This window comes from Plecotus auritus, assembly GCF_963455305.1.
Source record: "Plecotus auritus genome assembly, chromosome: 12".
NCBI lineage: Eukaryota > Metazoa > Chordata > Mammalia > Chiroptera > Vespertilionidae > Plecotus > Plecotus auritus.
Window position 1 is genome coordinate 10,241,713 of NC_137778.1, and position 16,475 is coordinate 10,258,187.

At 52.2% G+C, this 16,475-nt stretch overlaps 1 protein-coding gene across 1 annotated transcript in view; it reads left to right on the top strand.

Annotated features, from left to right (window-relative positions):
* The window catches only part of MAPKAPK2 (MAPK activated protein kinase 2), a 43,425-nt gene extending 28,447 nt beyond the window's left edge, over positions 1 to 14,978 (top strand). Inside the window, exons 2-10 of the mRNA XM_080648775.1 lie at positions 9,863 to 10,002; positions 10,140 to 10,204; positions 10,416 to 10,495; positions 10,929 to 11,055; positions 11,610 to 11,685; positions 12,094 to 12,218; positions 12,340 to 12,425; positions 12,539 to 12,619; positions 13,400 to 14,978. Coding sequence (XP_080504901.1) covers positions 9,863 to 10,002; positions 10,140 to 10,204; positions 10,416 to 10,495; positions 10,929 to 11,055; positions 11,610 to 11,685; positions 12,094 to 12,218; positions 12,340 to 12,425; positions 12,539 to 12,619; positions 13,400 to 13,543 — 924 coding nt within the window. The 3' untranslated portion in view covers positions 13,544 to 14,978. The remainder of the gene's footprint in view (positions 1 to 9,862; positions 10,003 to 10,139; positions 10,205 to 10,415; positions 10,496 to 10,928; positions 11,056 to 11,609; positions 11,686 to 12,093; positions 12,219 to 12,339; positions 12,426 to 12,538; positions 12,620 to 13,399) is intronic.
* The last annotated feature ends 1,497 nt before the right edge of the window (positions 14,979 to 16,475 follow it).

A 16,475-nucleotide genomic window follows, 5' to 3' on the forward strand; every position in this document is an offset into this window, starting at 1 on the left:
CTCCCCTCCCCTCCCTCCCCCCTCCCCTCCCCTCCCCTCCCCCTCCCCTCCCCTCTCCCCTCCCCCTCCCCCTCCCCTCCCCTCCCCCTCCCCTCCCCCTCCCTCTTTCTTTCTTTTTCTGCTTCTGGTTTCTTTTTCAGGATTATGTGCTTTCGATGATCACAATCCATGTGTTAAAGATCAGGGCATATTTTTTAAAATGCATTCCCTTTTGGGATTTCCCTGTTCATCTGTTCCTTTGTGTCAACATCTGGAAGTCTAGGCTAACCAATTGTTTTTGTCCCCAGGTTTTTTCTTCCCTCCTTTGAACTGTAATATGACAAGGTTACTTCCTATTGTGGTATTCTTATTATTGTTTTTGCTAACTAAAGTTATTTTATTTTTGTGTGTTTTTTATTGTTGTTGTTGTTTTTTTTTTTTTTTTTTTTTTTTTTTACACAATTGACTAGACTTTGCTCCCTGGTCAGAATTGGGTTTAGGGTTGTAGTTCCCTTCCTTGCATCATTGGCTGCGTGAGAGGTAAACTCTTAGTAAAGCAAGGCAATAATTTATCTGGTGCCCTGCTCTTAGCAAGAAAAGATTGACGTCTCTTTCTCAGATGTCCTTGTGTCCACGCTGGGCAGCTCTGTCTTGTGTCTGGCCCTTTTTTGCTGACTGTGTAGGAAAGATCAGTTTATATCTTTTCCTGACCATGTATTATTCTCTCATATGTTACCACTTATGGTTCTTTTTCCTTCTGTCCCCCTCGGCTATCCTTCACTCTTAGGCGAGTGGAACTGTGGAATTATTTTCAGGGGTGGTGGGTATGCATCTGTGAGTGTGTGTCTGTGTGTGTCTCTGTGTCTCCACTTCCTCACCTCCCATTAGATCTGTTGATTAGGTATACTTGTCAGGAATCTTATTCCTTAAGTTGGGGTGATGAAGATGAGATGGCATTTGTCATTCCCAATGAAACATTTAAATTTGCTTTTATCAGTTGTACGGGGTCAAATTGATGGAGGCTGCGTAGGCCAGAAGCAATGTTCCTGACCCCCTTCCGACTTAATTTCTCTTGGTAGTTTCTCCATCTCTGGATTTTCAAAAGTCATACCTAGATACTACAGAGAATGTGGCATTTTTCTTCCTGCCACTCAGATTGTAGCTTAACGCCAGCTGGAGAGTTCAGTGTGTTTCCTTCTTCCCCCATCTTCCCTGGGGAAGCGATTCCTCGGATGCTGTCGCAGGCCTCACCTGTAACTTTGTTCTGATGTGCAGTCTGCCCTTTTCGTCTTCTGCACTGAGCTCTGTGCTGGGCTGACAGATTCACAGGTAACGGGGGAGAGGCCAGTGAACAGCGCAGGCAGGGGAGACATGGAGGAGCATGGGACAGGGCAACAGTAAACTGACGTTCGCAGCCCAGGGTTTGGCAAAGCCTCCTTTGTAGTGAGAACAAAAGAAAAGAACGTGGAGGTTAGAGTCTGAACTGGGTGTGAGTCTTGGCCCTGCCACTTTCCAGCAGGTGGCCTTGGGCAGGTAACTTCACTGGGCTTGGTGGTCACACCTGAAAGTGGAGCCAGCAGTCGCCTGTTTCAGAGAGTCCTTAGGAGGCTTGCATACCGCTTATTTTCTATATATAAAGTGCACCTGACACATGCGGTGCAGAATACACGAAAATTCCTCTTTCTCTTTCGAAGTCGTAATCATCTGCGAGAAGACACAGAACTATCTGTGTGCTCCAGTCTTTCAGTTTCCCACCCCAGACTCACCCGCTGTGTTCGTGCTCACAGCCATGTACGCCAGGAGTGGTGATTTGGACCTTGGGCCAGCTTTTTATCATATTTTGGTTGAATTCTCCAGGAAGATGGCCAGCCTTTACATCAACTGAGGTACCCTCATACTTAGAGTTCACCAGGCCCTTCTTCCTGTGGCCAGTGTGGGATTCCCCGTCCTCGCTCACCTTCTCTACAGGAAGATTGGCTTGCTTTGGGGGACATGTAACTGTGTCACTGTCAGGTCAGGGGTCAAATTAAGGCCTGAGGCAAACTGCATGTTAGAATGTAAACCCTTAATTAAAAATGCGTGCAGATGGTAAATATTTAAACAATAGATCTAAAATGAAAAAAAAAACACAACAAAAAACGGAAAAAAAAGATAAATACAGTCTTCTCTCCAGTATCTACTGTACCCTAGTGGTTAACACTGTTAACATATTTTTGGGGGGTAAATTCCTCTGGAAAAATTTTAGGCACCCACAAGTCCATATATCTTTCCTCCCTCTGCCTTAAAAAACGAGCAAAACAACGATGACAATGAAAACATCCAAATAGGATTGCGTTTTATATTCTGTTTGGTATTTTATTTTTGGAAATTAAAAGAAAAACACCAAACAGGAAATTGTCAGCTATCTTACCACCATTTATAATTAATCCCTGCTTAACCTTTTGGTGTCTTTCTGATTATACCTTAAAAGTCAGTTACGTAATGTGTATGCAGTTCCATTAAAAAAAAAAAAATTAGAACATTAGGGTGAAGCTAAAGTGTGTCCTGTTCTCTGCTTGCCCTTCCTTAACACCCATTCTCCCCAGGCTGGGTGGCCTCCCTCCCCCAGGCCTGCAGTACGGGCGCATGCATCTCCGCCATCCATCCCACCAGCTCCTTAGGGCCAGGGGGGGTGTTACCAGTTCCCTTTTTGCCATTAAAATTACTTAGGGACACATCTGTAGGGTGATTTCCTAGCTGGGTAGGTGCTGGGTCCAAGGTTTGAACATTTACAGTTTTGATATATATGACCAAACTCCTCTAAAAAATTATTTCCCTACTGATTATATGAGAGAGTGCCTTTCCTTCCCAAATCTTTGCATAAACCCCGGAGCTTTATTTTGTTGTTTTTGGTCAAACATTTTGAAATCTCGCCATTCTGGTGAAATTGCGATCATTGTCTTTACAAACATTCTCTTGTGATGAGTTGCATCAAGTATCTTCCGTTGGGCCATCTGTGTTTCTTTGTCTTTGAAATAAGAATTCTGTGCTCATTTTTATTTTGGATTCTTAATCCTTTACAATTGATTTGCCGGAGTTAAGTTAGCCTCTTACCCATCATGCGTTGCAAACATTTAAAAAGTATTGTCATTGACGGTGTGAGTTTTAAGGCTCTGGCCTGTTCACTGAACCTCGGTCCTGTGTAGCCACCCCGGGAAGGTCCTGGAGGTTGAGGGCGGGGACCCCAGGAAAGGTTTGCTCGTCTTCTGGGCAGCATGGCGTGGTTGTTTTAAGGCTTTTGGAACTGGTTTTCCCGTTGTAAGTTTTAGCTTTGTTTTGGGTGGGGATTTCCCCCTCCCCCAGCACATGAATGAAAGTCAGTAGCAAGTAGAGGCTTTTACCTTCCAATCAAATGTTTGGGGATGTGTGCAACAGGAGGAACCCCCAATGATGTACTTCTCTGTATCTTTTATTATGGTGACCTTCTAAGGTTAAACAAATCTGTGAGATTTTATGTTTAGACCAGTTTCTAGGGGAGGACCATCAGTTGCTCCTCACTGAGCTTTGCAAGGTTCCGGAATGGGGGATCCTCCCACCCCCAGTAGGTATGGAGGGAAATCGTCATTTCAACCAAGACTTATCTGTTTGTCATCTCCTGTGTTCCTGAGCTGGGCTGGATGAAGAGGGACTGTGACACGGCTCCCAGCCTTCGGGCAGCTCTGTAATTTGGGGAATGAGACTCCCCACCATCAGCGCTGACTTGGTGGCAGCTCCCTATTTCCTTTGCAGCACAAAGCACAATGAAAACAAAACAAAACACAGCCACTTGTTTATTGTGTACCTCGTGCATTAAAATGTAAGTCCCGTGAGGGCACAGGCCTTCCTGTCATGTTCTCGGTTATATCCCAGCATTTCCCACACCAGCGTGTGGCACATACTCCAGGTTTTGCTGAGGAATGGTATTCTGGGAAGGTGAGATCGAGTACTGCGTGTGCTGTGTCTCCTCCCCATGTCCCTCCCTGGCTCCAGGTCCAGGGAGGAGGCAGAGGTGAAAAGTGATGTAAGGACATTGTGTTCTGGTCCTGCAGCCTCCTGAGCTCACACCTCCCTTTTCACTAGTACAGGGCTGTGGGGGACCCAGCTTCCCAGGGGGTAGGCTGAAAGATCTTTGAGATTGAACAGCTGCACTCAGTTCTCCTTATCACCTCCCCTGGGCCTGAGCTGCTTTCTTGCTCAAGACTCCGAGATTCTAGGTCCATAGACTTGGTGAGGCTGAGTCGCGTGGCAGAGCTGCCTGGCAGCCCCGAGCGGCTCCCTGGCCATATAGGGGTGTGGATGACGCCTCCGATTAAAATTTGGAGAGCTAAGCTTCTTTGCCTCTTTAAAAAGTACATGTACTAATTATAAATCACCATTAAATAAAGATATAATTACCATTAACATTTTACTGAGTATGAATGCTCTTCCTGTTATAGACACACATGCTATGTATATCTATGTGCATATATATGCCCAGATATAAATAAATATACATAGAGGACTGTGCTGTACATAAGGCTTTGTAACTTGCTCTTCTGCTTACTATCAGATACTTTTTGTAAATAAATTTAAGGAAATTATAGGTTGGAACTTGTACTGCAAAAGAAAAAAATAGACAATGACAATGATGGTGACCGAGAAGCTAATAGAGACTTAGGAATCCATTTCTAGTAAATATTCTGAAGCCTCATCTGAATATTACAGATTGATAGATAAATCTCTTGCTATTGCTGGGCACTCAACTTGTTAGCCATTTCTAGGTGAGGAAACAACTATTGGGATACACACACACACACACACACACACACACACACCCTTAAAGCTCCACCTATGATTAGTACCTTTAGTACCTGAGGGTAAAATTCTAACAGTAATTTCAAGATCCAAGGTTTGCACTTTAAGGCATACGCCCATTTCAGCCCCCACTTTCGGCTGTTGTACCACAGCCCTGGACAGATTTGTGCCCTTTGCCTTGCCATGGGTGGTGGGCAGGAGGCTGTGGGAGCAGTGAGAATGGAGTTCATATTCCAACCCTGCCACGGACTACTGGCTGAAAGGCCTTGAACTAATCGCTTAGTGCCTCTGAGCCTGAGTTTTGCTATTTATAAAATAGGATGCTTCCTCTTGGGGTGGGTGTGAGGATGGCTCTGAGGGTTCCCCATTCCAACTACTTACACCCCAGCAACGCAGAGCACTCCTGGGAGCAGGCTCCCTGCTCCTCTGGCTCTGAGGCTGCTAATGTCTGGCTGCTCTGTGCTAAGATTGCGCCATCGCACGTGCAGCAAGCCTCCTTCTCAAGTCCTCCTTTCTTCTACCTGGGAAGCATCCAGGTCAGCCTCAGCCCTCTCCATGTGGGACAGGTTGGGGGATGGCGCCTACTAACCTACTGGGAGTGCAGAGGCTGTCCTGTGCAAAGAGCACCGCACACCTACAACACAGCGCCTCATTGACTTTTGCATCACTCTTGGCACCGGGTCAGTCTTGGGAAGGGATGGCTTCCTCCCTCATTACATTGCAGCCCGCTCCGGCTGTCCAGTTTAGGTGGCATAGGGAGGGAGCAGGAGAGCTCAGGGCTAGGATGCCAAAGCCTGCTTCCCTCCCTGTGTTCTGGGTCCCCCGCTCTGCCCAGTGCTAACACCTAAATGAGGTGGGCAGGAGTGGGATTCCAACTCGGCACCCCAATGGGACTCTAATAGTGGGGGAAGCAGAGGGGAGGAGGGGTCAGAATAACCATCGCAAACACTAGTGCAGTGCTTACCAGGTGCCAGGAACCATTCTTAGTAACACATAATACGTGCGTGTTAATTGATTTAACGTGGATGGGTACTGTTACTGTCCTGTTTGACAGATAGGAAACTGAGGCACAAAGGGATGAACGTGGTGGTGGAGCTTGTGAAGGGGGGTGCTCCCTTGGGGCCTGGCTTCTTCCTCCCGTCCTCATGTCTGCCTCGCTGGTGAGCAGGCCTCAGGCCCGGCCTGTTTCTTCTCTTTGCCCTGGCTCTGCTCCAGTCTTTCCATGTGAACGCATGCTGGGAAATGGGTGGGGAGATAAGGGGGACCGTCCTGCCTCCCTCCAGGTTCTGGAAAGACAGAAAGGCAGGGGACAATATTTTGGGAGCGCTCCCATTTCTCCGTTATTGCCACCCTCACTCTAGAGGTGCCCCCAGTAACGGACTCTGTGGCCCGCTCCCTGGCCCCTGCCGCACTGGCAGGTGGGCTTGCAGCCTGGCCCATGCAGCACAAGGCAGCAATCTCGCCTACAGCGCAAGAGAACGTGGAGGGAGGAGGGACGTCACCGTATCTGTTCCAGGTTTAGCGTGGGCTTAAAATACTTCACAGGCTCTTCCAGGCATTCCTTGCCTCAGAGCCTGTATCGCTTTTTAGTGGGAAGACACTTTCTCCCTTCAGATTCAGGCCCTCAGGGCGGTAGTCCTCGCCCCCGGCCGCCTGTGTCCTTTTTCACGCCCAGGCGGAACCTTCCTTAGGTCCTCTCTCTGCTTCTGGTTGAACCTGCCACCGCACCTCTGCTGGTTGCCCTGTTAACACCTCGGGAATCCTGCTTTCTCTCCTCGTCTCTTCTCTCTGGCTGAGCTCAGGCACCTCCTGCTGTTCTTTACTTAGCCCTGTACTCCAGATTAGCACGTTCTTGATTTCCTCTCTCCAGGCTCTCTGCGCGCCACAGCTGTCCACCAAGCCTCTTTGGCTCTTCCTGGCTCTGCCCTGACGTCAGCCAGCCTGCCCTCCTGACTGCTCTGAAGGTCTTGCTTTCATTGCTTGCGTTGGTTTTCATATCCATTCAGGGACTTCTGATAAGCATGTGCCTGGATGTCAGTTACCAGTCTTCATGGGAAATTTTTATTATATTTCTCTGAGAATTGAGAATTGCTACTCTTTCCACAATGTACTTCTTTTGTTAAATTGAATCCAGTTTGACAGGTGAGGACACCCGTTTCAGAAACGTAGGTTGGCTTCCCTGACACAGCTGGGAAGTGCAGACCTGGGACGCCAGATGTGTGTGATTCCAAGGCCAGGTGTTATATACTAGGTCCACCCAGCTCCTCTGCAGCTGAGGAAATGTGTGTAAGCCTGGAGATGGAATGTGCCTGCCTGGCGCCACATACGCTAACGTGTCTCAGGCAGAAGGAAAGGAACTGGGAATGTGTGCTCCCATTTCAGGAGGGGCTGAGGGGTGTGCTCTTGGGTTTGGTCTTGTTGCTTCTTCGCTTAGCACAGCTCTGTTTGGTTAGAGTTTGGAGCTGGTTCCCAGGTGGTGGTCACCAGGCTACAGACAGAAACCCAGCCTACAGTCCTGCTGATGACTTGTGCTGGCTAACCCACGTGCTCCAGCCTCAGCACAGATGTGATGGAGAGGCCCCTGTGGCAGCTGTGCTGTGGGCTCAGGGATGAGTGCCTGAGAACAAAACACTCTTAGAGGCAGTATTGCATTAGTTGCTTGCAATGGCTCTAGGAGGCAGGGGACCAGGTGGGGATTAGCCCCCCTAAATTACAGATGTGAAACAGACATAGAAAGGTAAGGATCTCTGCAAGGCTATGATGCAACCATAAATTGATCCATGACCTCATATTGCCTCTGAGTAATTTGACAACTTTGTTTCTTCTTCTTTGAGCCTTAATTCCTATGTGCCTGTAGGGGGCGATAGAGGTCCTTCCCGGTTGGCTGCTCTGAAAACTATTGCTCCTGAATCCTTTGAACTTCTCAGTCTTACAGCACATTATCTCAGTGGGTTATAAGTATTTTCTGCCTACCTTCCTAGTGCGTCCCCCACCACCAGCTCGAGTTCTTTTCAGATCGGGAGCCTTCTATTTGATCTTGACATCCAGCACAATGTGTGGCCCATAGTAGGAGCTCACTGAACGCTTGTGGAATTGTTACATGCACATAAAATCCGCCAGTGCCTCCTCTTACTCCTCATAGAGCTTGGGAAAGGAAAATGCATTTTTTTCCTGGTCCATCCAAATGAATGAAGTTGAGGGTGGCAGAACCCAGGACCTATGCAATGTCCTCATATGGCCACTAGGTGACAGTGTGATCCTATGGGGACCTTGCCTCTTGCCTGCTCAAGACTGAGTTAACTGGGCACCTGTTGCCTCTGCAGTCAGCCTGCAGTTGGCAGTCTGAGACTGACAAGTCTTGGCCTCCATCTCTTCTCTGAAAGTCGCGTAGTGTACTACGGTACAAAAGGCATGGGCTTTGCAATCCCCCAGTCCTGGATTCCAGCCCTGGCTCTGCGTTTCCCCGAATCTGAGCCTGGGACACATTTCTCTGAGCCTCCGTTTCCTCATCCTGTAACGGGGCAATTACTGCAAAATTAGAAAAGGCCGAGCATACCATGGACCACAGCATAGATGAGTGCTAGTTTAATTGTTGGAAATCCCCGTGTTTGCCTTCCAGTGCCCCCACTAATCCGCTCCATCTTGGCCATCTGATCCTACTTACCAAGCTTCACCCACTTTCCACAGGTGCCTTAGCTCGCCCACCCGGCCCAGCTCCGCTCCCTCTTGGTCAGCCCTGGTTCCCGCTGTTGTTCTCTGCTGTCAGCCTTCCCTTGTGCCTGTCCATTTCCTGCTTAGCCCCACTGCCTCCTCACACCCCAGCCCTCCAAATGCCCAGAGAAGTTGGGTGTGTACTGTAGCGCTAATCTTGACTTCCCACAGTTGGTAAGTCTGTGAGGGTCCTTATCTTAATTATTTTGGCATCTGCACTGTGCACTTGGCAGACATTCCATAATGAGAATGACGACTACTGTTACTGAGCACATGCCAGGCACTCTGCTAGGCATTGTGCAGAACTTTTTCATTTAATCCTTACAACAGATTTATCCCCATTTATTAAGGGATGTATCAGGATGTCTCTTACCACAAAGAAGCCTTGAGGGATGTGTGGTGGTGTCAGCAAGGACCCAGGCAGTTGCCACCTCTCCTGGTTGTCTTCCTCGGTGTGTTGGTTCATCCTCTTAGACTGTTCCCCTATGGCACCAAGGTGACTGCCTCGGTCCCAGATGCCATATGTGGGAGAGGTGATGTACGGTCCCTGTGCTCCCTTTAAGAGGCCTCTCAGCAGATCTCCTACAAAGTTCATGGCCGACATCAGGTCTTGGGCTTATTCCCAAGCCAGTCACTAGTGAAGGGCCTGGACATAGGGAGACTGGCTTGGACTAGTCAAGGTTCAGCCCCTGAGATTCATGAGACGCATGTGGGATCCAGGCTCCTTTAATGCCCCTGGCCACCTGGTCCATGGAAGAAGAGGGGATGTGAATGGGGCGTGGTGTGGTAAATAACTTGCTCAAGGCTGCAGACCTCATAGGAACCTGGATTCTCAATACATTGCGTTGACTCCGAGGCCACCTGTTGGTTGAATGAAGTAAACGACAGGTGGAAAGAACTTGCTCAGGATTTGGTGTGCTGGGTTTGAGGGATCGTGGAGGTACCTTTGCTTATAAATTCTTGAGTCTCTCCAGATTGGATTGGGTTTCCTCAGTCTGTCTTGCTCCCATGCCTTCTCTATCCCCGTCTTCCAGTGCCTCGCTTCTGCCTGCCTCCTACAATTGACTCTATGCCTTTAGTTGGGTAGACTGTCAAGGCCCCCAGGGATCATTTGGGGTTTCTTTTAGAGCAGATAAGGGAGCTAAAAAGCTCCAAGTCAGGATTTAGAAGAAGGAGCTGCCAGGGAAAATGCCAAGGAGACTGGCTTGGTAGGGGGTCAGTGGTAGTGGGGAGTTTAGGGCACATTGGTGGGGATGCCAGCCGGCATATGGGCAGGGCCTTGGAATAGGCCATGTGGGGCAGCAGCTAGCTGCCCCCTCCTGAGACAGTGCAGTTATTGGGGCGGCTGTTTGGATTGTAGATGCTGCAGGACTGCCCCAAGGCTCGGCGCGAGGTGGAGCTGCACTGGCGGGCCTCCCAGTGCCCACACATCGTGCGGATTGTGGACGTCTATGAGAATCTGTACGCGGGGAGGAAGTGCCTGCTCATCGTCATGGAGTGGTAAGCAGCCTTGCGGTTCTGTTCCTGGCCAGCCTCCCACTCCCTGCCCAGGCCCCTCACGGATTTTTCGGGGGTCGGGGGGTGATGGAGAGTGGTTGGGGGGGTGTTCCCGAGATCTGACCATGGCTTTGTTTCAGCTTGGATGGTGGAGAACTCTTCAGCCGAATCCAGGACCGAGGAGACCAGGCATTCACAGAAAGAGGTAGAAAGGGTCTGTTGCGGGACAGGCCTCGGGCAGGCAGGGCAGCGGGTGACTGAAGGGGACCTTCTGCAGTGCCTGCCCTCGGTGAGGCTTGCTGAGGCTCCCGCCTCCTCCCGCTCACTGCCAGGGCTGCCGTCCTCTGCTGAGCCCGGGTGCCTGAGTTTTCAACCCTAATGACACACCGTGTGACTTTCTTTCCTCTCCTCCACAGAAGCTTCAGAAATCATGAAGAGCATCGGTGAGGCCATTCAGTATTTGCACTCAATCAACATTGCTCATCGGGATGTCAAGGTACCAGCTGTTCATCACCCTGCCCCCTCCCCGCTCAGGTGCTGCTGAGGGCCCACGGAAGGGTTGCCAGAGTCGTCAGCCCCTTGCTGCCTGGTTCCTGACGGCAGGGTGGGGCAGGGTGCTATTCTCTGCTCCACAGAGCCTGCCCTCTCTGGGCAAACCCCCAAACCCAGTCGGAAGCCCTGTGGTCCTCGGTCAGCACTGCACAGCCACACCTGTGGTTTCTCTGCCCTGTGGGATGTCCTGCTGGTTCTCTTCATGAGCCTCTTGTCTCCAAGCTCTGGGAAGGCAGGGAGCTGGTCACAGCTGATGGTGTGCAGATCATTGGGGCCCGACAGATGGCTGTGGACGAGGAAGGAGGGAAGTCATCTTTACCCTTTTGGTCTCCGATAGCCCTCAGACAGGATTGCTATTTCTCTGCCTCTCTCTGTAGCCCGAGAATCTCTTATACACCTCCAAAAGGCCCAATGCCATCCTGAAACTCACCGATTTTGGCTTTGCCAAGGAAACCACCAGCCACAACTCGTTGACCACTCCTTGTTATACGCCTTACTATGTGGGTAAGTCCAGGGGAATCCAGGCTCGTCCTTCCCCTGAGCTTCTGTTGAACCCTCTTCTTTCGGCCTTGGAGCCCCAGGCCCCAGGAGAGGCGTGTCCTCTGGCCCTGTGTGGCGCTGGTTCCGTGTGACCTGAATGGATGGGCTGGGATTGGGGTGTCCTAGGACACTATCTGAGGTCGAGGCAGGGTTTTGTGCACATGGGCACTTTCCCAAGAGGAGCTGTCATCTCCATCAGATGCCCAGTGGTCTGGCGTTTAGCTGACTGGCACAGAATAAACTCTCAAATGTGTTTGTCAAAGTAAAAGGACATCGTGCGTCTGAAAGGCTCTTGCCAAGAATTATCTTAAGATTCTAGTCCTGAGTTCCACTGGGAGGAGGGTCTTTGCTCTCCTCCTTCAGCTCCGGGGCTGGGCTACAGGTGTTCCCCTCCCACCCCCAGCTACAGTCCCATCATGACGGGCTGATGGTCTGGGCTGGGAGCATCATCCACAGAAAAACGGGTAGATCCGCGTGTCCAAGGGCCAGGCCCATCCACACTGTCCTTTGGTTTGCAGCTCCAGAAGTGCTGGGCCCAGAGAAGTATGACAAGTCCTGTGATATGTGGTCCTTGGGTGTCATCATGTACATCCTGTGAGTGTGCCGGGGAGGGACCCCGGGGTCGGGGCGGGGCCAAGGTGGGAGGAAGCCTGTTCCTCTCTGGGTTGTGAGGAAGAGGTGAGGGTTAGCATTCCCCTTCTGGATGGGGATTCCCTGGGAATCTCCTGCACGCCCCCCCCCCCCCCCCCCCCCGCTCTCAATGCTAGTGGATCTGAGAGCTAAGTGATGAGTATAAACTAGCCGGTGGGCAGGGAAATGTGTGGTTTAGGTACTTGGTATGTAGGAATCAGGGCCCTGTCCTGAATTTCTGTATCGTGTCTGAATCAACGTGTCCCCGTTTCCCCGTGACCTTTACAAGAAATCTGTTTCTCACCCTGTTCCTGGTGCAGAGCCCCTAAATAACATCAGCTCTGTCCCTCTCTTCTGCTTCCCTCGGCTCAGGCTGTGTGGGTACCCACCCTTCTATTCCAACCATGGCCTTGCCATCTCTCCGGGCATGAAGACTCGCATCCGAATGGGCCAGTATGAGTTTCCCAACCCAGAGTGGTCAGAAGTATCAGAGGAAGGTAAAGAGCCCGTGTGTGTGTGTGTGTGTGTGTGTATGTGTGTGCGCGCGCGTGTGCATGGGGAGCAGCAGGAGAGGGAGCGGGGCCCTGAGCTGCCTGTGTCCCTGTGTCACCCCCACAGTGAAGATGCTCATCCGGAACCTGCTGAAAACAGAGCCCACTCAGAGAATGACCATCACGGAGTTCATGAACCACCCCTGGATCATGGTAAGCCCGGCAGCCAGGGAGACCTGGGTCTTTGGGGACTGTCCCTGGGGCCAGGGCTTAGCCAGGACTCTGCGCAGCCCAGGTTTCACTTGGACCCTGTTTTCTCCCCTCAGCAATCAACAAAGGTTCCTCAAACCCCACTGCACACCAGCCGGGTCCTGAAGGAGGACAAGGAGCGGTGGGAGGATGTCAAGGTGAGGGAACCACGGGCCGAGAGGGCACGGGGTGCCTGGTGGTGCTGGCCGGGGAGGATTTGGTTCTGCATTCTCTCACCCAGAGGGTTCTGTTACAACAAGAACAGCGAGTCTGAGCCACTTTCCCGACCAGGTTGGGGCAGAGGAGTCTCTGTTCCGGTCTAAACTCAGGGGGCTGTTTCCTACAAGCTCTCTAGGCCCTGGGTCTCTAAAAGGACCTCAGAGGTACTGTCTTCTCATTTTGCAGATGAGGAAACGGGCCCAGAGAGGGGAATGAGCTGTTCAAGGTCACACAGCTGATGACTGGCCGGGGCAGACCAGGCCCAGGTCTCCTGACTCCTTGGCCAGTGCTCTTCCCGCCTTCCTGCGGGGTCCCTGGAGGGCTCCCGGAGAGCGGCAGCGGCGGTGGCGACTCAGTTGACCCAGCCCAGGGCTGAGGCCGCTTTTGGTCCTGAACCCACTAGCCAGCCTCCCTCTGCTCTGGTTGCCCTCATCCTGCCTTTATTTGTTTTTTAAAATATATTTTTATTGATTTCAGAGAGGAAGGGAGAGGTAGAGAGATAGAAACATCAATGATGAGAGAGAATCATCCATCAGCTGCCTCCTGCACGCCCCCCACTGGGGATCGAGCCTCAGCCCCGGCATGTGCCCCGACCGGGATTTGAACCATGGCCTCCTGGTTCATAGGTCGATGCTCAACCACTGAGCCACACCAGCCAGGCTCACTCTGCCTTTGCTTATGTCTCTCACATCTCTGTTGGTGGAACCCCTTCCCCCCAGGAGGAGATGACCAGTGCCTTGGCCACCATGCGTGTCGACTACGAGCAGATCAAGATAAAAAAGATAGAAGATGCCTCCAACCCTCTGCTTCTGAAGAGGCGGAAGAAGGCTCGGGCCCTGGAGGCTGCGGCCCTCGCTCACTGACCGCTCAGCCCGTCCTTCTCCGCTGGAGGACAAGCAATAACTTTCGACCTGAATCTGTTTTTTAAATGAAGACACAGACTGCCCACTGCTCTCGGAGCCCAGAACCTCATGAGAGGCTGACTCCTGCCTTCGACTCTGGCCACCCGGAGGGAGGGGCCGGGGTCTGGAGGGCGTGCAGAGGAGGGAGCAGATGCTCTTGAACCTGTGCTCAGTCTGCAGTTTTATCAGTGATTTGACTTAGGATTTTTATGAAACTTCTTTTATTGCCCTTTCCCCACTCCCCCTCTCCCCCAAACCCCTTCCTCTTGTTAAAGGGTATTTGTGGAAACTGTTGTAGGGAGTGTCCCTGTGTCGTCCCATCTGCCCCGTTTCCCCACTACAGCCTCAGCTCCCCGCTGGCCGAGGCGCCTGGCGCTCAAGGCCATGGAGGTCTGGGGCCAGGATGCCACCACCTCCTACTGGATCCCTCGACATCACCAGTGTGCCAGACGGATAGGAGTGAGTGCGTGCGTGCGTGCATGCATGTGTGTGTGTGTGCGCGTGCCTGTGCGTGTGTGCCTAGGACTGCGCATTTGTGGGGCCAGGGGCAGGCAGGGCTGCATAGGGAGGGGTCCTGCTGTGGCTCAGGAACCTTCCCTCCTTGGGCCTGCCCGCCCCACCCGTGGTGCACCTGCCACGGTGCCTGGAAGCCTGAACAGACTCGGAGCCGGGCCTGCGTGCCTGTCTCTGTTAGCTGGTCCGGGAGGTGGAGAGGAGTGACTTAGCACTGGCCGAATCAGGAAGACTGGACCGCCCCCTCCATCTCCCCACTTAGTGCTGGTCCTACGCCTCTGAGGCGCTCATCTACCGAGTAACCTCTGCTTCCCCTTCCTGCCTTTGTTCGCCCATTGCTTATTTTTCTTACATTTTTAGCCATCTCTCAGCAGGCCTCCTCTCAGCTCACCGGGGGGAACCTGGGCACTTTGTACGGGACACAGCGTCTGCGCTTTGCCCTGGGCTCTGGCATTGGGCAAAGGCAGCACCACCCTTGTGGCCTCCCACACATTTCCATTGTGTGGCCTAGTGGGTGGGGGGGTCTTCACACCAAAGATGCCCCGACTCTGCCCTACCCATTAGCCACTCCCCCCTGCCCCAAACAGCTTGGTTTCTTGTGTCCAGGCCAGTGTGTGGGGGGAGGCCCTCCCCCAGTATTACTGGAGAGTGGGGAGAGGTCCTTGGTGCCATGGTCCCTTGGGGTGGTGTGGCAGTAATACTTCAGTTTTCATCTCCCTCAGGGCAGGGGGGCACTCAGGTCTTCTCTGCCCTGGGGTGGGCTCCAGGGCTCCAGTGCCTGCAGCGCCTCCGTGTCTGATGGTGTGTCCAGCACTTAGATTGTTGTAAACTATTGTTTTGTATGAGCGAAACTGTCTTTACTAAACAGATTTAATAGTTGAAAGGTTTTCTTTCTCTTCTTTCATGGGCCTTAGCCCTTGAGCCCCCACCTCTCCTCTTCCCACAGTGGAGAGTGGTTCTATGGGCTGGGAGTCCTGGGAGAGGAGGGAAGGGGAGGAGAGGGGAGGGGAGGGGAAGGAATAGGAAGAGAGGGGAGAAGACGACTGGAGGAGACATGAGGGGACGAGGAGAGGAGGGCCTCCTGGGCAAGCAGCAGCCAGCGCCTGCCCTGTCGAGGCCTGGCCAGGTGTGTCTGGTACAGGGATATCAATGCTGCTCTCCTTTGGAGCAGGGTGGAAATGCCAATAAGAGCTGGGGAGCCCATGCCCTTTTGCCAAATACTGAATCAGGAGTCAAGTTGCTTCTTGGCACACGATTCTTTCATCACCTATTTAGCCACAGCCAGACATTGGCACCCTCAGCCTAGCCAGGCCGACTGGCATGGGGGTCTAGGGAGAAGAGGGTGAGTGATAGTAATTTGGTTCAAATCCTCAGAAAGAGACCAGGGGAGCAGGTGGGTGTAGTTCCTGAAGGTTCCAGCAGGGGGCGGTAGGGGTCAGGCAGAAACAGGTCAGAGCTGGAAGAGGCCTCAGGGTTCATGTGACCCGTTCCTCTCAGTTCACAGATAAAAAAAGCCTGAGGCCCAGAATGGGATTTGAGATCACATGATAACTTGGGGTGTGGCAGGGCCACACGGCTCCATCCCAGGATGACAGAGAGTGTCACGTTTCTCATGACCCTCGGAGCTGGGGTGGGAGGGGGGCAGGGGGAGGAGAGGATGCCGGCGGTTATCCGGTTATCCCTGTTTTACGAGTGAGGGAACCAATGGAGAGGATGAAGGGACCTGCTGGAGGTCAGGTTGACTGGCTTGGACTGGAACTTAGGATCCCAAGGCCTGGGGAGCCTCTAGCCGCAGACCATGTCTCCTGCCCAGAGGTGAGGCCTCCTTACCCTCGGTCATGGGTGGATCACGTCTCCTCCATTCAGACCCATGGGCACAGGCGGTAGTCCCTGCACGAAGCCTGGAAGGACAGCCGGGGTTGGGTCCCATCTTGAAACTACTGGTCACTCTGGAAACCACTGCTCACATGAACCAGCATAAGCTTTAGCTTCCAGAGAAATTGTCTGAGCTTGTGAAGGCGTCAGCAGTGACAGGAACCTGGGAGGGGGAACGAGGTGGCAGGAGGGACTTAGGGTGAGAGGGGAAGGGAGTTGTCAGCCAGTTGCTCTCTGGGAGGCTGCCTAGTGTTCTGTTGCTGTCATAATACATTTCATGGCTTAAAACAGCACGCAGGTAACACCGACAGCTCTGTAGGTCGGAGGTCTGATAGGATCCAACTGGCTAAGATCCAGTCTCCGCAGAGCTGCATTCCTTTCGGAGGCTGCAGGAGATTCTGTAGCCTTATCTTTTCCAGCTTCCAGAAACTTCCTCATTCCCTGGCCCATGGCCTCCTCCTCCATCCTTGAAGCCAGCACAGCATATCTCTGACCCTCTGTTACC